General features: G+C 40.9%; 1 protein-coding gene across 2 annotated transcripts in view; it reads left to right on the top strand.

Annotated features, from left to right (window-relative positions):
• COL24A1 (collagen type XXIV alpha 1 chain) overlaps positions 1 to 25,945 on the top strand; it is an 804,368-nt gene that overhangs the window by 206,192 nt on the left and 572,231 nt on the right. For both annotated transcript variants that reach the window (XM_030205800.1, XM_030205801.1), the window contains one exon: positions 2,436 to 2,489. In XM_030205800.1, coding sequence (XP_030061660.1) covers positions 2,436 to 2,489 — 54 coding nt within the window. The remainder of the gene's footprint in view (positions 1 to 2,435; positions 2,490 to 25,945) is intronic.

Raw genomic sequence — 25,945 nt, 5'->3', positions numbered from 1 at the left:
ACCTTTTTCGCAGGGAAGAGCTTCCCTCCCTGATTATTAGGGCTTTTGAGGTTTTGGCCATTCCACCCCCTGAATCGTCAGGGGGAACAGGTCCGATGCCCTCTATTATGTCTGGCACCAAATGCCTACCTCGTTCCTTTCATGGTCATGAGGCCATGAAAATCCTTATTTTGGCGCAGTGGGGTACGCCGGACAGTGGGCTTAAGGTTGCTAGAGCTGTGTCGCGTCTTTACACGCTGCCTGCTGCTGACTTAGACATTCTGAAGGTTCCTATGGTGGATTCATTAATCACAGCAGTCACTAAGAAAGCCATTCTCCCTGTGGAGGGTGGCACGGCGCTCAAGGACCCTCAGGATCGTAAGTTGGAGACTTGCTTGAAGCTATCCTTTGAAGTAGTGGCCCTTTCCCTGCAAGCTTCAGTTTGTGGCTCCTATGCGGCGCGGCCATGCTTATCATGGGTACTGAAAGCCTCTGGAGGACCTCGTGGCTGTTTTGCTGGCCTTAGAGTCCGGTTTAGCCTTCCTTGTGGATCTTCTTTATGATCTTTTGAGGGCTTCGGCAAAGGAGATTTCCCTAGCAGTCACCGCGCTTCGCTGACTGTGGTTGCGACATTGGGCTGCAGACGTGGCCTCTAAGTCATGGCTGGCAAGGCTTCCTTTTAGGGGAAAGCTTTTGTTTGGGACAGACCTAGAACAGATTGTGAAGGGCCTCGGTGACCGGCGGGACCTAGACCTAAGTTTAGGGATACACGTCGTTACCGTCCAGGTCACGGGGCCTCTTTTCAGAGAGCAAGGTCTTCTCAGAGACATCAGCCCTTTCGAGGTGACAGGCGGGCCTTCCTTTCTGGTAACAGAAACAAGCCCGCAGCCTGGTCCACCCAATGATGGGGCCCTGGTCCATCTCCAGCCAGTTATTGGGGGCAGGCTGTCCCTATTCCTGGTGGATTGGACCAGGATAACATCCGACGGATGGGTCTTGGAGGTTATCAGAGACGGCTACAAGTTGTAATTGGCTCGTCCGATAGTAGACTTGTTTCTGGAATCTTTCAAATCTCCCACCAAGGTGCAGGCAGTTCGTCACACTGTTCTCAGCTTACAACGACTGGGAGCTGTCCAGCCTTTACCCCCAGCAGAAAGAGTGTGTGGTCGATACTCCATTTATTTTGTGGTGCCAAAAAAAGGCAGTTCTTGGCGACCCGTTCTAGATCTCAAGTGTGTGAACAGGTCCTTACGGGTTTGGCATTTCCGCATGGAAACCCTCCGCTCGGTGATTGCAGTGGTACAGCCAGGGGAGTTTTTGACGTTTCTCAATCTCAGAGAGGCCTATTTACATATTCCAATTTGGCCTTCCCAAAGGCGTTTTCTTCACTTTGCAGTGCTCGGTCGTCATTTTCAATTCAAAGCGATGCCACAAGTCAATGGATTGATCTGTGGGACGCTATGGAAGGACAAATTCTTACCTGATAATTTTCTTTCCATTAGTCCCAACAGATCAATTCAGAGGCCCCCCCTGGATTTACTGTCTGCGGTTTTGTTTCGGTTGGTTAGTTTTTTCAGGTTTCATTGTTCTGAATGTTCCTTCGTTTGATTAAATAATAAAAACAAATAAATTTGGAAGTAGTGGAAGTATGTTGGGCATTTGGTCTGACAATGTCAGGAGAGTTTTCTATTGTTTCCATTCCACTGCTTTGGTATCGTTCATACTGAGGTTTACTTGGCTGCACAGGTCCACATATAGCAAACCTCAGAGGTTCTCTCTATCTCAACCTGCTGGTAGAGATACACAACCCACAAGTCTCTGGATTGATCTGTTGGGACTAAAGGAAAGAAAATAATCAGGTAAGAATTAATTTTTCCACTTAGCATATAATTTTTAGTTGCATAATATCAATCACTGATCTCCTTCAAATTGGTTTTCCTATGTTGGAAACATCAGAGGATGAGCAACGTATAATTGTATGTTGGTATATCCCTAGAATATACTGTACCTGCTTCTACAGTAATTAAAATCTTTAAGAATCAGGATTTCCTCAGGCAATCAGTGTTTATTTTATTTTTTTGTAATGTGCATCTTGAATTTTAATCAAGAGTACTTATAAACAAACAAAAAGATATTTCAAAATCAATGTGACAAGAAAAAAAGTAAATAATATTCACAAGGAGAGTGGTTAAAACTTCCCCAAAGCAAAACTACCGTTAAATACAGTTTTTGAAATGCCTAAGAAATGGTAAATCTGATCCTTGAGAAATTATTTCAGTGAACTGGCACATGCATGTCTTTTTCCTGTTTAATATTCATTTAGGTGGATTCAGACTTGTATCCATGTAATTTCTGATTATGGTAGTCATGTATAGCATTTTATTTCAGAAGGTGCTAAAGTTATGTTCCCTTGCTCATACAGTTCTTTTTCATTGTTTCTCTTCCACACTTTACAGGGAGATCCAGGACACATGGGCTTGGTGGGGCCCCGTGGTAACCCAGGACAAATGGTAAACTCAGATTTTATCTTTGATATTCAGTGTTTTTAAATAAGTATTGGGTAGTTCAAGTGGAGATTCTATTGAAAATTCCTGCCCAGGTTGAATATTTAGAAAAATGTGTAACACAAATCAAAACAGCTTATTGTTAAATAGACTTCATATCTGATTGAGGGTGTCAGAAATTTGATTATCTGTAGAGAATATACTTTTTACATGTCAAACAGAATATAGCTCTTGTAAAAATCACCTCCTTTATGTAACTGTTTTTTTTCACCACAGAAAATTATGGGAAAAATCGGCATCAGAAAATTATTGAACAGTAAATTCTTTACTTTTTACTTCATATTGTTGTAATTTAATATGGGAATTTGGTCTGATAAGGCAGCTTGACACCTAGCAGTAGTACAGTTAGACTGCTGCCAAGGGGCATGGCCATTATAGGTGCCATTTTGAACCTGGGCAACAAAGTGAGCATATGGGGATTGCTCCTGCCCTGCCATTAAGCCAGTATGGGTACCCCTGGTAAGTGCTGGAGTGAGGTTATAAGGGACTGGTGAGAGGGTTGTGTGATGCACTTCTAGGAGGTGGATAGGGATTCTAATGGGAGGGTAGTGGTTGTTGATTTTGGGATGTTGATGAGGCATGGATATGCTGGTAAAGGTTTGAGGAATGGGGTGATCATTGCTTTGGCCTGTAGTAAATGTATCAACAGAGAGCACAGATGCATTTACAACAGGCCTTTGCTATAATGCTGGGCACATATTGACCATGGCCCCAGCATTTACTGCACAGGTTTTGCATGTGCAAAACTAGCAAACAGACTCCTTAGTGACAAGTCATTTGATAGGATATAAGAATTTAAGATTTTTTAAGGATAGAGCATGATGAATAGTAGTATTATGGAAATCTTTTACAGTGGTTTGGTTTCAATTGTGTGTTGAAAGTCAAAGCTTTCGAAGGATGGGGAAAGCATCTGATGAATATTGACATGTAACTATCCTTTTGATTACGCGGTGCCATTAACATTGAAATGGACTGAAATCTTAAGTTTGTAAAAAGAATTGTTAAAACACATGCAGCCCATTATAATATTGTATGCTGTTTTTCTTGGCGCAAAGCTCTAGTTCCTTTTTAGATAAACTATTCAGCCTTTAGCCACATAGTTTACTCACTTAAAAGCTGGAATACTGCCTCCTAAAACAGTTCAGTGACATTATCACTGTTTGAATGCCATGATTTATTGCTGTCCAAATGCCGATTATTCTCCTTCATATTAACATTAAAATGAATTCCAAACATAAACATACAAATTATTTTGTTGCTAATTTGTCTCATCTCAAATTGGTGGCCTCCTAAATACTCAAGAGAATGAGATTGTTTTTCAGCTACTGTACTATAAAGCGTTCAGTAACCAAAAATTCATCTATAATTGCCCTTGCCTATTTTGTCAAGTAATTTCTTTTCTTACTTTAATAGGGTTTCTATAATATAAAGGTAACAAATTAAAAGGTTCTTAAATTAGCAGTGCACACTAATGCTGTTGTTGCATGTCATTTGATGCAGTGGGCCCTGTAGTAGATAATGTGCAAACCAACTCTTTCATTCAGTGGCAATGCTTCCCTATGGAATTCTATTCCGAGTACATCTTAGTCATCTTGTGTAAAAAGCTATAGATTCTCTGATCATTTTTGAACGTTCTCTCAACTGAAACATCTGTCTATACCAGCCATTCCCAACCCAGTCCTCGAGGCACACCTAGTCCCATCAGGTTTTCAGGATATCCACAATGAATATTCATGAGTTAGATTTTCATACAGTTGAGGCAGTGCATGCAAATCTCAACATTTTTTTGATGAGAGAGCGATTGGAAAAATAAATATTGTTTTAAATAAAAATAAGAAATATTGCAAATAAGAAATAATAAGCTGTATTGGACTGATGATGAGACTAGCAAATCATGAGACAGTGTTCTTATATGAAATAAGTTGCTGCCAAAGTCCATATAAGCATTGATTGATTGTGTTTGGGCACTTGGAGAGTAATATCCTATAGGTTTTGTAGGGTTGAGTTGTGATAAACAATTTCAAATCTATTTCATGCATATTCATTGTGGATATCCTGAAAAGCCAATGGACTAGGTGTGTCCCAAGGACTGGGTTGGGAATGGCTAGTCTATACTATAAGCTGTCCAAACTAGCTGCACCACTTAACTTCCTCCAATGTTGCTGCACGTATATATATATACTTCTTTTTAAATTAATTGATTGAGTCACCATCTGCTTGCATTTGCATTTCATGTTTCTCCTCCTCACCTGCAATTGAATTCATCCGGCAACTCCTCTTTAGTTCTCTTCTCATATCTCTCCCTTCTCCTTGTGACCTCAGAGCATGGGGCAAGACACCCTTCTCTTTCACCAACTCCTGGCTGTTCTTTCCACTTCACTGTATCATATGGCTTGAACAGTATTCCTGAGTTGGTGTGTCTCTGACCATATTTCAAGTCTTGCTCAAAAAATGACCCTTTTCATTTTAGTTTTAAATCTAAAAGCCTGACTCTTCCTGATCACATCCTTATATAATAAACTTGAAACTTGTTGATTTTAAGCATGGGTTCTGTAATTTATTTCCTGGAGCCTTAACTTGCCATCCCCATCTGCTGCAATTTTACTCATGAAGACAGAGTTTCAGTTTGAATGCAAGCCCTTGCAAGCTGCTAAATGGATAAGTCCCCTATCCGTTAATTTTCAGTAGAACTATATGGATAGTGCGGCACCGTTGATACTTCATACAGATTGTTCCAGCACTATTTGGATAGTGCCAGAGAAGAGCAATGGTGTTCTGCCTAATTAAATAGGTAGCTATATGGATAATGGCTAAATGTCACTGGCTAAGGGGGGAATTCATCAAGCAGCATTATGGCCTTAATGCACCTTAACACATGTGCTAAATGCTAAAAGCCCATAGGTATAGAGTGGGCTTTTAGCATTTTCTGGCGGATTCTATATATTGTGCCTAGCATTTCGTGCCTAAATCTCAGCGTATTCCATAACAATGCATGTAACTTAATTGGTTTAGCAAGCCAATCTGCGTTATTAACAGCACTTAACAAGCAATAATGAGCACAAACTGGTAATAATTAGAATTTATTCACATAGCTTGCTGAGCGTATGCTATAATGAACGGTACCTAAATTGTAAAGCATGCAGTTCAAAAGGGGCATGGCTGTGGGCAGGGGAAATGGGTGTTTCGTGGGTATTCCCAGATTTACATGCTTTGTTATAGAATATGGCCCAGTCCATGTAAATCTGTGCACAGGGATTTACGCCACATTTTCATTGGTATAAATGGGTGCTCATAATTTTAGGCGCTGGGATATCAACTAAACATATTCTATATACCACACCTAAATCTTATAGATTATGTTTAGGTGAAAATGATTTCTGTGTGGATTTTCCAGACGCCATATATAAAATCTCCCCCTTAGCGCGTATTGATTGCTTTAACACGGGTTAAGGCCTTAATGCCACTTGATGAATTCCCCCCTAAATGGTTTAATTTAGGACTGAAAAAGACTATCCTAAATTAAACTGTTTAGTTATTCAAATAGTGGCTGAATTTGTTGGACATCCAGAATTTCTGATCTGCTGTTAGTAATCTGTAACCTGTCGTTAAAATTGTTCATAGTACCTGAATATTGGAGGGTAGCCAATGTAATGTCAATTTATAAAAAGGGTTCCAGGGGTGATCTGGGAAATTACAGACCTAGTGACTTCAGTGCCCGTCAAAATAGTGGAGGTTGTTATAAAGAATAAAATTACTGAACACATAGACAAGCGTGGTTCAGTGGGACAGAGTCAGCATGGATTCAGCCAAGGGAAGTCCTGGCTCACCAATTTGTTTCATGAATAAACATGTGGCTAAAGGTGAGCCAGTTGATGTAGTATATCTAGATTTTCAGAAAGCTTTTGACAAAGTCCCTCATGAGAGACTCCTGAGAAAATTAAAAAGCCATGGGATAGGAGGCATATTTTTTTGTGGATTAGGAATTGGGTAATGGACAGAAAACAGAGGGTACATTTAAATGGCCATTTTTCTCAATGGAGGAGGGTGAATAATGGAGTGCCACAGAGATCTGTACTGGGACCGGTGCTATTTAACATATTTTTAAATGATATGGAAATCGGAACTACAAATGAGATGATGATTAAATTTGCAGATGTCGCAAAACTATTCAAGGTTGTTAAAACACATGCAGACTGTGATAATTTGCAGGAAGACCTTAGAAAATTAGAAGACTGGACATTCAGATAACAGATGAAAGTTAATGTGGACAAATGCAAAGTGATACACATTGGGAAGAATAATATGAATCTTGACTATTTGATGCTAGTGTCCACCTTAGGAGTCAACACTGAAGAAAAAGATCTAGGTGTCATCATAGACAATATGCTGAAATCTTCTGCTCAGTGTGCAGCGGCAGCCAAAAAAGCAAACAGGATGCTAGGAATTCTCTGTGGACAAGCAGGCCTATATTTCTCACAGATGGGTAATGTGGGTCTGCGTTGCAGGTCCGGAGCTTATAACAAGCTTAAAAATAGATCTTTGAGTACAAGATGCACTCCACCTCGCAGCTGGTTCAGATTTGATCTTTATGTGCCTTCTTTTTTTTTCCAAAAGTTTTCTTTGTTTTACCGTGCTCGTTAGGCCGTATTTAGGCCTGAGCTCCGGTCGGGTTTTTCCCTTTTCTCTTTTTTGGTATCTTCTTTTTGTTTTTAAGCACCATTGAATCATTTGATCTTGACCATGGCTGTTTTTTCTTTCATGTCATCAAATGTTCCCAGTGGCTTCAAATGCTGCATTCGGTGCAGCAGGACAGTCTCTGGCAAGGACACCCATATTTGGTGTCTACAGTGTTTGGAGCCTGATCATACCCCTGAAAACCGTATTCTTGTATGAAAGCAAGAACACAGTTGGCCAGAGAGGATAAGAGAGAAAAGAATTTTAGTGCCAGGTCCGAATCCTCAATGTCGGTGTTGGCATCATCGTCTTTGGTGTTGACATTGGTCTCGGGTGTTGCAGCAGCATTGGGTGTGCTGGTCCATATGACTGCAAGACCTTTGCACACTGGGAGTAACCGTGCATCAAGTGGGTCTCCACCTGCCTTGATGCTGGCCACTATGCAGGCCCCTCGGGACCGATTGGCATCAGACCCGACCCTGAGTTGATGAGAGGACTCGATGTCATCCTCTTCGGTACTGAGGAGCATTGATGCCAGGCATCAGAAGAATCATCGGCATCGATCCCCCTCGATGTATGATGCTGGAAGCTCTAGAACATTGAGGGTTTTTCCCAGTCCCCAAGTAGCGTCGGTGCTGGGAGTTCCGCTTCCCCTCCATACAGGAGGTGCTGATGCAGGGATCTCCATTCAGCCAGGACCAGGGACCCGCTTTGAATCCCGCTGATTCAACAACCTGCTTCTATACTGGCACCCCAGCTTTTCCCGATATCGGCCCTTGATAAGCGTCTCCAGGCCTTGCTCCCAGAGCTGTTGGCGGGGTTCATGCAGACTGTATTGGTGTCTGGGGTGCTTGCACCAGTCATGACTTTTGCTCCAGTCCTGCATGGCCATCAGCCTGTAGTGAGGTCTCCGATGCTGATGCCACTTGCGGTCTCAGTATCGACTGCCACACATGTTGGCATACTCAATATCGATGGAGCAAGCTTCACCGGAGTTGAGGCCAGATCCGACATCTCGATGTCCCTCTTGGAGTCATGGTACCTCTTCGTTGAGTTGGGCTCGGTTTCAGCCCTCTCATGAGGAGATCTTGGCTGACACCAATGAGGAGCGCTCATGGGACTCAGAAGAGGATCCATGGTACTTCTCGAAGGTGAAGTCCTGTGACATCCCATCTCATCCATCCACAGGAAAGTCCCACTTTGAAAGCCTTTTCTTTCCCTCTTTTGTAAAAGAGATGGCAGCTGCCTTCTCAATTCTTTTGAAAGTGGAGGATGAGTCCAGGGCTAAGATGTTCGAGGTCCTGGGCTAAGACTCCCCTCCTACAGAGGCTGTAATGGTCCCACTTCACGAGATCTTACAGGACATTTAGGTGAAGAACTGGGAGTTCTCTCTGTCGGTCCCTCTCCTCTCCAAGAAGACTGATACCATGTACTTAGTTCAGTCTTCCCCTGGGTTTGATAGGCCTCAGTTGACATCATTCCTTGGTGGTAGAATCCGCAATCAAAACGGCCAGGAGTTCTAGGGACTATACTTCAGCGCCCCCTGACAAAGAAACTAGAACCCTGGGCTCTTTTGGGTGGAAGATGTATCAGGCCTCCATGCTCACCTCCTGTATCCAATTGTACCAGCTGAACACGAGCCTGTACTTGCGGTCCTTGGTGTGTAGTATGTCTAATTTAGCCGACTCTTTCCCACCAGAGCAGACTGAATCTGTTCGCCAGCTGGTCAGGCAGCAGAAAGTGTGTCATAAGTTCTTGGCTGGGGCGTCTACAATACTTTTGATGTGACCTCTAGGATCTCTTCCCAGAGTGTAGTGATAAGAATATCCTATATAATTATTCTCACCTCCAACGTTCTATTGGTCTTGCTGCCTGTGTCCGTGGCTTCTTTGTAGTTGGTCTGCTAGGCTCCGTAGCCCAGCCTGACGACACCATACGCAGTATGACGACAGCAACAGAACCCTTGCAAAAGGAAAAAAAAAACGCCTCACAGCTGATCCGCCCCCTCCCCCCGCAGGGAACGCTGGAGGCTAGCACAGGAGGTGCCGCCACTGCCACCCCCCATCACACGATGGCAGGAGCACAAGGCCATGGTCCCAGGCAGGTTAGAACGTTGGAGGTGAGAATTATTATATAGGATAGTTCGGGTTCCTTTTTCTCACATGCATCACTTTGCACTTGCTTACATTAAACATCATCTGCCATTTGGATGCCCAGTCTTCCAGTCTCGTAAGGTCCTCTTATAATTTTTCACAATCCTCTTGCGATTTAACAACTTTGAATAACTTTGTGTTATCAGCAAATTTAATTATCTCACTAGTTACTCCCATCTCTAGATCATTTATAAACATGTTAAAAAGCAGCGGTCCCAGCACAGACCCGTGCGGAACCCCACTATCTACCCTTCTCCATTGAGAATACTAACCATTTAACCCTACTCTCTGTTTTCTTTTAACCAGTTTTTAATCCACAATAGAACGTTACCTCCTACCCCATGAATCTCCAGTTTCCTCTGGAGTCTTTCATGAGATACTTTGTCAAATGTACCTCATTCACAGACTCTCATGGCTGCATGTCTCTGCAATGATTGGCAGATTCCACATGCTGGGAGGATAATCTTTTTGGAGAGCAGGTGGAGAAGGTCGCTGACCTCATCAAGAAGCACATTGATACCATTGATTCTTTCTCCCACCGGACACCTTCTGCACCTACCTCCTCCTCTAGGAAGCTTTTTGGCAAGTTGAAGAGGAATACTTATTACTCGCAGAGGCATAGGCACATCCCTTCTCGCCATCTTCAGCAGGCTCATCCCCAGTGTGCTAGTTCTCATCAGCGGCTCCCCAGTCAAAGCAGGAGGCAAGCTTTTGACTGGCTACAGTAGAGCATGGCTGCTGTAAAAGTGACAGTCCCGTTTGACTTGCTGGTTGGTGGGGAGACTGAAGTTTTACCAAGAAAGGTGGCCCCTTGTAACCTCCAACCAGTGGGTTCTTCAAATAGTCCTTCTCAGTTAAGCCCTGCATTGGCTACAGAGACAACTAGATTGCCCACCAAGAGCACCTCACTTCAGCTCTCAGCAAAAGCAGGTACTTGCAGAAGAACTTTCTGCCCTTCTCAAGGCCCGTGCAGTTGAACCTGTTCCACCAGGGGAAGAAGGGAAGGGACTGTCTTCTAGGTACTTCCTTGTGCTAAAGAAATCAGGGGGGATGCATCCCATCCTATACCTAAGGGGTCTGAACAAATTCATGTTCAAAGGAAAGTTCAGGATGGTTTCCCTGGGCACCCTGCTTCCAATGTTGAGCGGTCTTGTGAGCTGTTCAGTGTTTGTAACTATGTATCTTGGGGCACCAAGGCTGAAATATTGAACATTCCAGGCTGCACGATACCCTTAAGGTGCAAATTACTTGGAACTACTTTTCTTTGTCTCCATCCTCTGGTAGATGGACATAACCCATTAGTCTGGACTGGTCTAGTATGACTCAAAGAAAATTATCATATAAGAACATAATTTTTCCTTGCCTCAGGTACAAAATTAGATTGTGAGCCTGACAGGGAAATACCTGCTGTTCCTGCATGTAACTCATCTTGAGCTACTGTTGAAAAGTATGTGAACTAAATCTATAAAATAAATAAATAAATAAAATAAACTCTACCTCTGCTCTGTCTGATCTGTGCCGTAGGGAGTGCCAATGTGGAATCTTGTAGGTGCACACAAGTGGTTGCATCATTTTTTAAAGGGTCTTTGCCACACTTAAACCCAGCTTTACTCATGGAAAAACCCATGGATAAACCTTTATAAATTAATACCCAAAAGTGCAGATTTGCACTTTTCTAGATGTTTAAGTGGATTGACCCCTTTTCTCAACAGGCTATCCCAGTCCTGGTTTTACCCCTATATCTTGCATGGAGATATAGCTCTGAGGCTTCCCTATGAAAGGCAGGACCATGTTTCCCTGCATGTAAAGGGCTTGGTTTCAGAACGGGGCCATTTTGTCTTGAAGCCAACTGGAAGCTTTGTCGTTACATAGAAATGATCCAGGAAATTATTATTTAAATTAACAGTGCCAGATCATATTGGAAGCTTTTACAGTTGTCTTGTAGTTTTCTTTAATTCTTTTTAAGCAATCTGACATCGTGGTTAGGAAAGCCTAATTTTTTTTGGTAATGCCTAAATTAAGGGTGATATGTTAAGACCACAGCCTGGAATTGGAATTAAATTACCTCCCATCTCTCCAAATTTTCTTTGCAAGAAAATTAAATAGATTTCTTTCTGCAGCATGTGCTGAAACCCTCAACTTATAAAAACGGATATTGCCCTGGAAGAAATTTGCATTTAGAATGAATAAATGCCATTTCACATTCTGTTCTGGGATGTCTTACCTCTACTTCAGTTAGTTTTCATTCATTGAAATAAGTACAGGAGGAGTAGATCTCAGTCTTTCAGCTCTGAAGATTTGGATGAATCTCAAACATACCTCCCAAACAAGCCAGAGCAGCAAAAATCTCTACCCTGTAAGCCAAATTTAACAAGGTCAGGACTTTGTGCCAAAGAAATTTGATGTCATTTATTTTCTCAGTGCTGGATGTGTTAAACTCTTTAAGAAAATCAGAAGAGCTGTGCTGTTGTCCAGTTGCATTTAAGAAAGCATTCATAATTTTGAGTACAGTGAAAATATATCATGAGGAACATTATGCACATCTAAAATACTATTTGTATTAACATCAGCAGCAAATCAAAATGAGCATAGAATTATATGGGAGTGTGCATTACAGAGATATTAAAATACATTAATAATGCAGATGTGATAAATATTTCTGGTGAAATAAGTTTTAGATGAGCGGTCTTGAACCATGCATATAATAGAATCTTGCACTTATCAGTGGTGCGCTAAAATGAAGTTTGTCCCCATTGATGGTGCCAAAAACGTGACCGAAGTACGGCATGCAGTTAAACAGAGCATGCTCTTATCCTACGTGCGCTTTGTCTAAAAAGTGGCATAAAGCAGCATTTGGACGTTTTTCTTACAGAAACGTCCAAATCAGTATTTTCAAAACCAATTTTTAAAATGGTTTTCTATGAAGTCCATCATAAGTGCGTTCAAAACACAAGGGGGCGTGTAGGGGTTTGTTAAGTGCAGGATTTGGGCATTCCTAAGACTTGGACGTTTTACAGCTATAATGGAACAAAACAAAACCATCCAGCACTAAAACTAAGATGTTTTGAGCTAGACCTGTTTTTATAATGAATAAGGCACAAAAGGGTGCCCTAAATGACCAGATTGACCACTGGAGGGAATCAGGGATTACCCCCCCAATACCTCCTCAGTGGTCACTGACCCCTCCCCCCCCAAAAAAAAAAATGTGAATAAAAATATGACTTCCCAGCCTCTCTGACAGCCTCAGATGTTAGAGCCAGGTCCATTAGAGCAGAAGCAGGTCCCTGGAGTAGTGTTAGTGGTCAGTGCAGTGCACCATAGCTTGGGGGATTCAGGTTCCTATTTTCCTCTACCTGTCACATGTGTGGCAGAAACTGTGAGATGGTAGAAACTGTGAGACCTCCAAAACTCACCAGAAACCCACTGTACTCGCATATAGGTGTCTTCTTCACCCATAAGGGCTACTGTAGTGGTATACAGTTGGACTAGTGGGTTTTGGGGGGCTCAGTAGAGCAATGGTGAGATGTGTATCTGGGAGCATGTTTTTGAAGTCGACTACAGTGCCTCCTAGGGTGCCCCATTTATCTCCCAGGATGTCTGGGGGACCAGTTTACTAAAAATGCTGGCTCCTCCTACATCCCAATGGCTTGATTTTGTGCGTTTTGTACTTGGACTTTTTTTTTTTTGAAAATGGACCAAAAAAACCAAAAAGTCCAAATCGCAAAACATTGTTCAAAACAGTATTTTTGTTAAAAAAAGATAGATTGTTTTTCTTTTTTGAAAATGGACTTAGACATATCGAAAATGCCCCTCTATGTGTGTCATATTGGATATCTATAGGGGTGGAGACAATAACAACCACAGCTGTTGTCATGGTTAAAACTGTCAATAAAAAATCACAAGATGGTATAGTTAAAAGTGATAAAAGGTTGAAATCACATAATGGGGATGTTATATGATATGTTCCGCTACAAAAGGGAGTATTTTATCTGTGCGTGATGGGGCGTAAATCTATAAGGTTGAAGACAATAGTATCTGCTTAGCTGTAAATGAAAAATCACAAAATAGTAAAAAATAATAAAATGCAAAATCACACAATGGGGACGTTATGTGATAAGTGCCACTTCAGTTCATAATAGGTCTTTCATCTGTGTGTAATTGGGCATTTAGTGACCAACCTATGAGTCCTAAAGTGAATGTACCATGGTATATTCTAAATAAACAGAAATGTGTGTCACTAAGTGCAGTGCTGGCTTATATATGTAACACAAAATGTCTGTCTTCTAATGTAATTCCACCATTCATGATGTATTGTAAGCCACATTGAGCCTGCAAAGAGGTGGGAAAATGTGGGATACAAATGCAATAAATAAAAATAAAATATATATATCTGATAAAGAGGTCCTTTTATACTTTAAATACAAGGTCCATATCTTGGTATGCACTCAAAAGTGTATAAACAGCTGTTATGTATACAATGCTAAATGTATATAAGAAAACAAAAGTGTTGAGATTGACTCTAAATATCATAAATGGACTCCTACAGAACTTTACATGAAAAACTATGCCTGAAACGTAAGATATATAGAAAAAAATATTTTATATAAAAAAATTTTGTATATAAAAAACAAGGCTCCCGGTCTAAAAATTATGTCAATTTAACAATAATCATTAAATGGTCAGGTAAAAAGTAAGATTGTTTCAAAAAATGCTTTTCTAATTAAACTATTAATCTGTGATTCCATCAATGAGGAGCCCAATATCACTCCTAGGACTCTGGAAGTTCTCGTTACCTTAACATGTGACTCATCATCACCCCAAATCACCTGTGGAATCGATGCTATATTATTAGAAAAACATAAACATTTGGTCAGCAGCGTTTAAGTTTAAATTTAATAGACCAATCTTTGATCCTAAGTAAACAATTGTTAGTATGAGAACAGAATCATTACCATGAGTGATAGGAATCAAAAAGAAAATGTCATCTGCATATGACAACAAGAGCTCACCTGGTATTAGGTATTATTATGAGGAACATGGCACCATAGGTTGTTTCCGCTATATTTTAGATTAGTGCATGCAGTTGAAAAATTTATTCTGGGCTGGCCTGACAGCTCAGATGGCAATGTGCACCTCAGTGTGGTTAAAAACCCTGGTTCAATCTGCAAGCTGGGTCTTTTGCTGCCCGAGTCAGCTAGTGATGCTGTGAAGACAATGTCCCTGGGGGGTGATTAACATATCATAACATAATAGGTTTTGCATATCGTATCAAACCGTATAGCTCAGAACAGTTCACAAAGTCCTGCATTCCGCTATCATCCAATGGAGTTCTACGCAGATCACAATATCTAGAGGTAATCAGGCAAACCCTGAGAAATTGCAGCTTAACCAATACAAAATCAATGTTTGTACAGACTTCAAACTTTCAAAAATTTCTTAAAAATAAAGGTTTTTAGTAATTTTCTAAAGGTCAAATAGTTTCTTTTCTCTCTGATAAAAACAGGAAGAGAATTCCAATTGTTGGAGTCTGGTATGCAAAACTTGCAGAAAAGATGGTTTTATTCTTCAGCTTGCTAAGATTAGGAAAATGAAGAAACGTAAGATCGCGTAAATTTCTTTGCTGTGTTGGAATTAGTCTTATCATTTAGATATAATGGGGCCAAACCATAGAGAGATATAAAGGATTAATGTACAAACCTTAAATTGGATACAGGCTTCAACAGTTAACCAATGCAACTTTATTAACTGAGGAGTAATTCTATCATGTTTTTGGGCTGAAAGAAAACAATATTAATTATGTTCAGATAATAAAATGGAATTATACAATGACTAACAAGAATAGTAGCTATTTAACATTGAAAAGGGAGTCCTGGTCTTCGTTTAAGGGTGACACTTGTTGGTCAGATTCAGGGCGCATGATTGCATAGTTCCAGAAGGAGCCCTGGGTGCATGGTCTCTGGCTTAGGACAATTACTGCAATGGCCAGACTAGTTATGCTAAATGTAGAAGGTATATAAAATAGGGGGAAACAGTCCCTGGGTAGTTGTGAATGAAGGCTCTTGGCACCAGTTCCCAGCCCAAGTTCTAGTTGAGTTAGAAGTACAAAAGTGCAAGAGGAAACTGCAAGGTCAAAAATAAGGGAATTGTTCTTGCGATGTTGCTTCTTAAATGGATGCTACAGTGGATTACAAGGCATCCAGCAGTAGAGCAATGGGCAGTATGCCATGAAATCTGGAAAAACATTATTTAATTTTGGAAACAACTTCTGAAATTATCCCTATGGGAATAATTTCAAGGTAGCAGACTTTGAATTGGCTGTGTTGAAGTGCTGCTTTACTACTGAGCTCCTATTGATGGTATTTTATCATCCTAGTGAAATCCTTTCATCTGCATCCTGCTTCCTAATTTACCTGAGATAAAGAGTTCACTGTACAGGTTTGTAGGAGGTTTATTATTGCTGTGAAGTATGGCCTTAATAAAGACTCTTGTGAAACTTTCCAGTTCTTGAGTTTGTAGAAACGTGTGTTCTATGATGAATGTGCAACTGTGTAATATGTTTCTAATTAAAATACTTTGAATATTTAACTCATGAAAACTGTATGATGGAGCCCACTTTACTTCCTCATGAAGCAGCAGCAGAACATTTAAGGTTGGCCCAAAAATCTGGTAGGTGACATGAGGTAATGATTAGCAAGCTTGTGTAAATGAAAGTATAGTCTTCTTTGATTGGGTTCAGTTCACTTCAGTTTGAGTTGTCCACTCTTCAGCTGTTTCTGACTTGGTTTGTTTTGAACTGAATCTGAACTGCTTAACTTAGCTTACAAAATCCATGAGCCAGTTCTGGCATAGTTTTAAATTCCAGTTTTGTTTCCACTCATCAAAGCAGGACAGGTGGCTCTGAAATGTGTAAAATCACTTGTTTCCTAACATTTCTAGCAAAGGGTGCACTGTATGTTAAGTGGAAGAGCTGCTTCTAGTATAGGAGTGGCCTAGTGGTTAGGGTGGTGGACTTTGGTCCTGGGGAACTGAGGAACTGAGTTTGATTCCCGGCACAGGCAGCTCCTTGTGACTCTGGGCAAGTCACTTAACCCTCCATTGCCTGCCGCATTGAGCCTGCCATGAGTGGGAAAGCGCGGGGTACAAATGTAACTAAAGTAAAAATAAGAAATCCACCCCCACTTGCACCAATGAATCAAGGAAAACTCTGCTATCTTGAATTAAATAAAATAGGCCTAATCCTAAAGTTTTGTCTGAAATGGCCTACAGATGATTTTGAATTATAATTTACAAACCTGAACTTGGAAAAGCCTGTGAGATCTAGATTAGAAACTGGTACACCCAACTACAGAAGGTATGTTCCTCTGTGGATATATTGCACTGATGAGTACCTCAGAGATGCCAGCACATGAAAAATTCAGCAAAAATCCAAAAAGGCTGAATCTGGTGCACTAATAAACATTCTCACGTTAATAAGCTTCATCAACAAACTAAAAAATCACAGCAAAAGCATAAAACTAATGGAAGTATAAGGATAACAGAAATGAGAACCATCAAAATAAAACATTGAGAGGTTTCAAAATATTTTTTTAAGAATTCAGGGAATATATGAATGCAATTAAAACACTACCAAGCAAAGCTAAAACAGAACAATACCAGAAACACTTATGTGAAGACCAAGTAGGATATGATAGAGAAACAGAACGGTTACCCAACATATAGAGGACTACAGAAAGGACAAACATGAAAATTACAGAATAACCGGAAGTAACAACAAAAGAATTAAAAAATCAAATTAAAAAGAGCCATGAATAGGATGAGCCCTGTCCTTGATGCAGTGTCCAGCTTTTGGCTCAAACATCTAACATCTTTTCAGCTAGATCTCGCACAATGGAATCAACAATCAGACAGGCAGAATTAATACCATAATGGTAAGTAAATGCCCCCTCCCCAACTACCAACCTATAAGCTATTTATTGGAATATATGCAGACTGAATATGCCATCATGTTGACTGCAATATAGTTTAAAAATATTTTTATTTATATGTAATATTTCCTTACATAAGTACATAAGTATTGCCATGCAACCCAAACACAACAAAGGACACACACTAGATATCATTACCTACAAATTCTCATCAGAATCAAATCTCACACTGATGGACACAAAGTGGACAGCTACACCATGGTCCGATCACTACAAAGCAAATCTCTCCCTCCACTGGCGAACAAAAAAAGCACAACATAAACAAGGACAACAAACCTATATTACAAGAGGCAAAATAGACCCACTAACATTCTGGCAGCAATTCTACATTGACGAATGGACAACACCTACAGACTCACCCCAATTTCTCCAAGAATGGGTCAACAGATGCAGAACAGTACTAGACAACATAGCACCGCTTCAAACCAGAACCTCACACAGAAAAAACTCAATACCATGGTTTAACGAAGAACTGAAAGAACTAAAAACACAAGTCAGAAGATTAGAAAGAGCTTGGAACAAGAAAAAAGACAAATCTACACTCAAAGACTGGAAACAACTACAAAGAAAATACAAATACACCATTAGACAAACTAAAAGAACATATTATAAAACCAAAATAGGACCAAACTACAAAGACACTCACAAACTCTTCTTACTCGTAAACAAATTACTAAATACCACACCGGCTACTTCTAATAATGCAGATACCCCATCTGCAACCAATCTTGCGAACTACTTCAAGGAAAAAATCATAAATCTCCGGCTCATGATACCTCCCAACACAACTGATAACACAAACCTCCTTGAATGCCTAGACCCAACACCTGGGGAATACCCAGCAGATTGATCATGGACCAACTTTAACACGCTTTCGTTCGACGACGTCTCACAATTGCTCGGAAGATACGCCAAGTCGCAATGCAAATTAGACACCTGCCCTAATAGCCTAATTGGATCTGCTCCTAAACAACTCAAAACAGACCTCACGGAACACTTAAATTACAGGCTTCAAAATGGTCTCTTCCCCACGGATAAAGGAAACATCTTACTTACTCCTCTACCTAAAGATGCCAAGAAAAGCACAACGGACCTCACCAATTACCGCCCAGTAGCATCTATCCCACTTATAACCAAACTCATGGAGGGCATAGTGACGAAACAACTCACTGAATACCTAAATAAACACTCAATTCTACACAAGTCTCAATCAGGATTTCGGTCGAATCATAGTACCGAGACTGTTCTAGTGTCTGCAATGAACTCATTCAAACGAGCAATTGCAACTGGCAACAACATACTCCTCCTACAATTCGACATGTCCAGTTCCTTCGACATGGTCAATCATGAAATACTACTACATATACTAGAATACTTTGGAGTAGGAGTTGCAGTTCTCAAATGGTTCAGAGGATTCCTGACCTCAAGATCATACCAAGTTACAACGAACGCTGACATATCAGCCCCATGGATACCTGAATGCGGAGTCCCCCAAGGATCCCCCCTCTCACCAACCCTCTTCAACCTAATGATGATACCTTTAGCCAAATTACTAGCCAATCAAAACCTCAACCCTACATATATGCAGATGATGTCATGATTTACATCCCATTTAAACATGACCGAAATGAAATCACCAACGAGATCAACCAAAGCCTCCAAATCATGCACTCCTGGGCGGATGCATTCCAGCTAAAACTGAACGCAGAAAAAACACAAGGTCTTGTACTCACCTCACAACACAACACAACCAACTTCACCACTATAATGACACCATATTGTTCTCTTCCCGTCTCACAAAATCTGAAAATACTTAGCGTTACCATTGATCGAAACCTCACACTCGATACCCACGTGAGAAATACGACAAAAAAGATGTTCTACTCCATGTGGAAACTCAAAAGAGTAAAACCTTTCTTCCTGAGACACATCTTCCGCACCCTGGTACAGTCAGTGGTACTAAGTCACCTAGTCTACTGCAACGCATTCTACGCTGGCTGCAAAGAACAGAATATCAAAAAACTCCAAACAGCCCAAAACACAGCTGCCAGACTCATATTTGGAAAAATAAAATAAAATATGAAAGGGCTAAACCCCTAAGAGAGAAACTTCACTGGCTCCCAATTAAGGAACGCATTGCGTTCAAGATCTGCACGATAGTATACAAAATCATCCACACAGATGCCGCAACCTACATGCTAAACCTCGTGGACCTACCTCCCAGAAATGCCAAAAGATCATCCCGTAAATTTCTTAATCTGCACTTCCCCAGCTGTAAAGGACTAAAATACAAGCTGATACATGCAACGACCTTCTCTTATATGAGCACACAGTTATGGAATGCAGTACCTGCAGCCTTGAAAACTCTTGACGAAATAACCAACTTTCGTAAATCTCTGAAGACATATCTCTTCAATAAGGCCTACAAAGAGAACTCATAGCCATACCAAACCACCCCAGCCTGACAGTATACCTCCCACACTCATCCACCTTAATCCGCTTAATTCTTTTCTTTCTCCTTGACTCAACCTTTTTACATCACTAATTGTATCTGATATCCTGATATGACAATGCCATAACAGGACTCTGTAAGCCACATTGAGCCTGCAAATAGGTGGGAAAATGTGGGATACAAATGCAATAAATAAATACTGGGAAAGACCAAAGGTCCATCGAGCCCAGCATCCTGTTTCCAACAGTGGCCAATCCAGGTCACAAATACCCGGCAAGATCCCAAAAATGTACAAAATATACAGGTTCAGCTTCCATAACTGGAGAACAAGGCCAGTGCTGGGCAGACTTCTACAGTCTGTGCCCTGAAAATGGCAAAGATAAATCAAGATCAAGTGTATGTAGCATACCTTGTACTATATTTTTTTTTTTTTTTTTTAATTATTTTATTTTATTGGTATTAATCATTATTTAACAACAAATTATGTATATGCATTAGGCATTGAAAAGGAAACAACAAAACTAAGAATAAAATTTAAGGCCTGTTCGTCCACAATTAAAGAAATTGGTTCCAAGATACAGGAAATTATATTACAAACTGCAATAAAAAAAACCAAAAAAAAAAAAAAAACCACCTTTTGCATATCTCGGGGTTACTGATCCCAGCCTGCTATTTACGGGGGGCACATAGGATTCGTATCTACTCTAGCATCAAGAAATTCCTTTAACTGTTTAGGGTCTACAAATTGAAACTGATTGCCCTCAAGCATCAAATTACAAATACAAGGAAAACGTAATACAAAGTTAAACCCCAAGGCCAACGCTTTAGGACGCAGTTCTAAAAAAGCCCTGCGTCTAACCTGAGTAGGCCTTGAAAGGTCAGGAAAAACACGAACCTTTGAACCCATAAACAAGTTTTCTAAGTGTCTTAAAGAAAGTCTCAGTATAGCATTGCGATCAGGCTCCAACACAAAGGTAACAAGCAAAGTAGACCTCTGCGTAATTATCTCCAGTGAGCTCTCAAGGAATGAAGTTAAATTCATTTCGTCCCCCACCCTTGGGAGATTTCGACCGTCTCCCTGTGGGTTCCAGATATAATAGGCCCTTGTTATGGGGGGCAATGAGTCTTTGTCCATTCCAAGAATGTCCACCTTGTACTATATCTTGTTGGGCAGACTGAATGGATCGTACAGGTCTTTATCTGCCGTTATCTACTATGTTAGTATTGATTATGAAGAAAACATTAGTATGACTTATGCAATATATATAAATATGAACTCCCTTGGAAGTATTGTAGAATATCCTTTTCCCATTGGCAATCACAGAGACTTCTCTAAAGCCACTGTTTTATTAGGGAATTCTAGTGATGTCACAGGTAATAGATTGAAATCATACTTCTGCACCTTGGATTATATGAAACATTCTAGAAAAGATAGCATAAGAAGAGTAAAGTTTGGTCATTCTGATGTTTCAATGATATCGCTTCCCAATCAGGCTAGTAGGTTCTGGGACCTTTGTTATAAATGGCTGTGAGCAGGATTTGGGTTGATTCCAACTAGGCCATAATCTTAGTTGGGGAAGAATTGACTCCAGATGTGAGTGAATTCTGTGGCATGCAAGAGATTTGACTGTTTTGGGGATAATTAAAGCACCAATATTATAGGTGATATTATGAATCCCTAAAGATGATGCAGAAAGTCAAGCTGAAATATTAACTCCTGAGTCTAAGAAATTTAGCAGGATTTGTAGTTAAGGGCCCCTTTTTACCAAGCTGGAGGGGAGGGAGTTGGCAGAGAAAGAGACTATGAAGAAAGAGATGTTGGGTGGAGGGCTATCCTTGTATAGAAGAGTCTAGTCTCTAAGCGGTGGTGGTGATTTTAAAGAGGAGAAAAGGATGAAAACAAAGCTCTAATCATTAAGCTACAGCTGTATTTATTCATCCACTTATCTTTCTATTCATTACTATATCATACAGCAACTACAAGTCATGCGTGGGATAAATTCAAACATGTGTGGGATAAACACAAAGGAATCCTGTTTAGAAGGAATGGTTCCTTGGAATCTTAAAGGAATCCTGTTCAGAAGGAATGGTTCCGTGGAATCTTAGCGGAGATTGGGTGGTGACGCTGGTAATTGGAAGCAAAACGGGAGCTGGGCAGACTTCTACGGTCTACGCCCTGATCGTGACTGAATAGATAGGGATGGGCTGGAGTGTACATTTTAAGGGGCTTCAATGTTAGCTTCAGAACGTAGTACTGGACAGACTGCTACGGTCTGTGCCCTGAGAAAAGGAAGGACAAATCAAACTCTGGTATACATATAAAGTATCACATACCATGTAAAATGAGTTTATCTTGTTGGGCAGACTAGATGGATCGTACAGGTCTTTATCTGCCGTCATTACTATGTTACAAGTCGTACTTCCAGATAAAAACTAAAAGGTCTATTTACTAAACTATGTTACAGCAAAATTGTACATTCAAGGTCAATTAATGCACAGTAAAACACTATAATACATCTTAATTGTACCTCATGAATGCTATTCACCATAATGCATGAAATTAACCCAATGCATGTCTGTACTTTGTATGCAAATGTGTATAAAGCAGCTCATTATATAAAATGAATAATGCAGCATCTCTTCAAGCAAGCTTACCCTAATGACCCAACCTAACCTTTTAAGCCCACCCACACATCTCCTGCTCTGATGATGATTATACCTTAAACCATGTCTCCCCAAATCCTTTTACTCATACCCCAGTCTTCTCTTCTCCATCCTCCTACACCATACCCCTCCCAATCTCTTTCCTTTTGGCTATCATACCTTGTTTACCTTTCCATGTTCAATTCACATATTCTTAAAACCTTACTATTACTATGTTTATTACAATTTATAATATTCTCCTTACCATACTTTGTAATTCTATTTACTATGTAAGCCGCATTGAACCTGCTGTGTGTGGGAAAGCGTGGGGTACAAATGCAATAAATAAATAAATTTTGTAAGCTGTGTTATTTATAGAAGGCTAACAACATTTTCAGGGGTGTTAACGTTGCTTCCTAGTAGGGCTGCATTTTGATTTAAATTTGTAATCATGAGATTAAAGGTATGTTTATTTATTTATTTATTCCCCTCTGCAGCTCCTTATGACTCTGGGCAAGTCATTTAACCCTCCATTGCCCAGAATCACATGGACTGCAGTGGGGGAAAATAAATAAATAACATACCTTTAATTGTGATTACAATTTTAATTAAAATGCAGCCCTAAAAATTTAAAAAATAAAAAGTAATGATAAGAAATATAAAATGCAAATTGAAAAGGTATAAATTAAAGACTCTCAAACAGCATGAAGAATAGCTATATAAGCAACCTTACAGTTTTCACAGCCTACTTCAGAAAAGCAAACCTATTTCCTAGAAATATCAATGACCACCAACATATGGCCCAGTGCTGCCAGGGAGCAACTTAAAGGAACTAGAGCTTGGTGATAAATACCCTCCCCCTACTCCTTACCTTCTACCACCTGCCCCTTACCTCCTACTCTTTCCCTTTTCAAACATCCACATCCGACACCCTGACCACTTTTAAAGCCCCTCCTAAACCCACCCACTGATCCCTTTTCAACCTCCCCAACCTCCCTTCTTACAGCCCACCCCCCACTCTGCTCCCATTTAAATCCTCCCTTCCTAGAGCCCACCACCACCCTGTTCCCTTTTCAGTCCTCCCAAATCCCTACCCTGATCTCCCCTCCTCTGGCAAATCCTACATACTTGGGGATTTCATTGGTGGGTAGTTTGGGGGTGGGTGAGCAGAAGCAATCCCCTGTTGCTCGTGCCCAATCACCTCCTTCACTTAACTACTGTTAGAGGGCTCTGAGGCTGCCATTTTGAGTGAGGGAGCTGCAACAGCAGGAGCACTCAGGGATCAGTCCCACCCCTTCATTCCATACCAAGGAGACCTCCCCCACCCTAATAAATGCTAAGGTGAGTGGGTTCTGGAGAAGGATTTGAAAAGAAATTGTTGGTGTGGAGGGGTTGAAGAAGATTGAGATAAAAGAGCGTTTACTAAGCAGCAACCTGGCCTATTGAATGCAGTATGCCTGACTTTAGAGCCTGTAAAGCAAGCTGCATTTTAGGTAACTGATATAAGTAACCAGAAACAAAAATATAGAAGCAAAAAGGTTTAATTGAAAAAACAAAACAAAACCACCTACCAACATACCATGAAAGAAATAGAGGAAGCCACAGTTTATGTATTTTGTCATCCTAAAGTCAAAATTTGAAAAAAGAAATATATATATATATATCCTTCAGATCTTGTTTTAATAGCTGAACTAAACCGAAGGGACAATCATACAGAAGCAAGCTGTCACAATCAATTATTGTAATTGTCCTTCTAATCAGATTTCTTTAAACACTATTACTCGGTCAGATGATGTTTCATAAAAATTCTGCAGAAAATAAATATCACCAAGATGCTTCTTGAGAGTGGGAGTGGCCATTGTTTTGCAGACACTTCTGCATCAGGTGAAATCAGTTTGATAGGGTCTTTCCAGCAAAGGTCCATTGAAATGTTCTTGCAAAGAAATCCTTTTTTTGCCAGGAGCAATACTAATTCTCGGTGGGCAGCACCATCCAAGCTAAATGAAAAGGGAGAGCATGGTACATAATTTCAAGAAGCTCACAGCAAGAAATCCTGCAGTTTATTGGGCCTTATTGAAAAATTGCCATTTGACTGGTCACCAAAAATAGCTTTTTTTTCCAAAATAGCTGTTTCACAAAGTTGAAAGATCACCATAGAAAAGAAAATGGACAAGCAGGCTGTGCTATTCCCACATGTGGGTGATGTCATCTGATGGAGACCTAGTACAGACACTGATTCACTAACTCTAGAGAAAATTCTAGGAGAATCCCACCACACATGCGTTGGTGTCTTCCCACCTGACGATTGAGCATGGGTCCCCGTGGAGCTGAGAGGACGCGTTCCTGTGGTCCTCTCCTCATGCTGTGCTCCTTACTTTTTTTGCTTTCGCAGTGCCTTCCCATCTGGGTAATTCTTTTTTATTATTTATATTTGTTTTTTTCCTCATAGTTCCCTTAGTTTTTTTTTGCATTTTTTGTTTTCTTTATTTTTTGCAGGTGGCTGTGCTGTTAGACCTCAGCCCCAACCTCAATTTGAATGCAACCCCCTTTTTTTGTTCATAGTAACATAGTAGTAACATAGTAGATGACGGCAGAAAAAGACCAGCACAGTCCATCCAGTCTGCCCAACAAGATAAACTCATATGTGCTACTTTTTGTGTATACCCTACCTTGATTTGTTCAAGATTGGGGAGTTTAATTTAGCTGTGATTCTTTTTTCAATGTCCAAGAAGACCCCACCCCCAGTGGCTTCAAGCAGTGCGTCAACTGTCGCTGCATTATTCACTCATGAACCAGCACAACTGGTGCATTGGGTGTCTTGGGCCAGATCATGACTCCTCTCTTTGTGATCTTTGTCTTAATGTGCACACAGAGTGACTGGTTCAACAGAGGCGACTTTTTGGCTCTTTGAAGGCCGTACCATCGTCTTTAACACCAGCGACATCGACCTCCATGGTTGCTTTGACACCGGTAAACACTGGGAGTACACCGCCATCGAGTGGGTCTCAACCTGCCTCGACACCAGGCGCTGTTAGTAGGCCCAGTCAGCTTCGGACCTGACACTGGGGAGATGCTTGAATTCGACAGCGTCCTCTTCAGCTCTGGGGGTTTGAGATTCTATGCATTGGGAGAAGCCCAAGAAGCATAAGCATCGATCCTCCTTAACGCATGGTTCCGGGAGCACCGGGGCATCGGATACTCTGATACCCAAGAAGCAAGAGCATCAAGAGGAGCGCTTCCCCTCTGTAGAACTGGTGCCAGTGCACCAGTCATCGAGTGGCTAGGTCCCCGTCACCAGGTAGACACTGATGACTTCTCATACTGCCTCTTCCCCGGCTTCCTTGCATTTGCCGATGCTCGCCCTAGATGAGCGGTTTTGGAGCATGCTCTGAGAAGAGCTGGCACAGTTACTACAGGGCTTGCACCCTCAGTGGAGCAGCCCCAGACCCTCTCCAAGGCTCCACCAGTGGCCAGATCATCATTGGTACCTCACAG

The sequence above is a fragment of the Microcaecilia unicolor genome, chromosome 6 (genome assembly GCF_901765095.1).
Source record: "Microcaecilia unicolor chromosome 6, aMicUni1.1, whole genome shotgun sequence".
Classification (NCBI taxonomy): domain Eukaryota; kingdom Metazoa; phylum Chordata; class Amphibia; order Gymnophiona; family Siphonopidae; genus Microcaecilia; species Microcaecilia unicolor.
The sequence above is the reverse complement of the archived record's forward strand: the minus strand, read 5'-3'. Positions and strand labels throughout refer to the sequence as shown.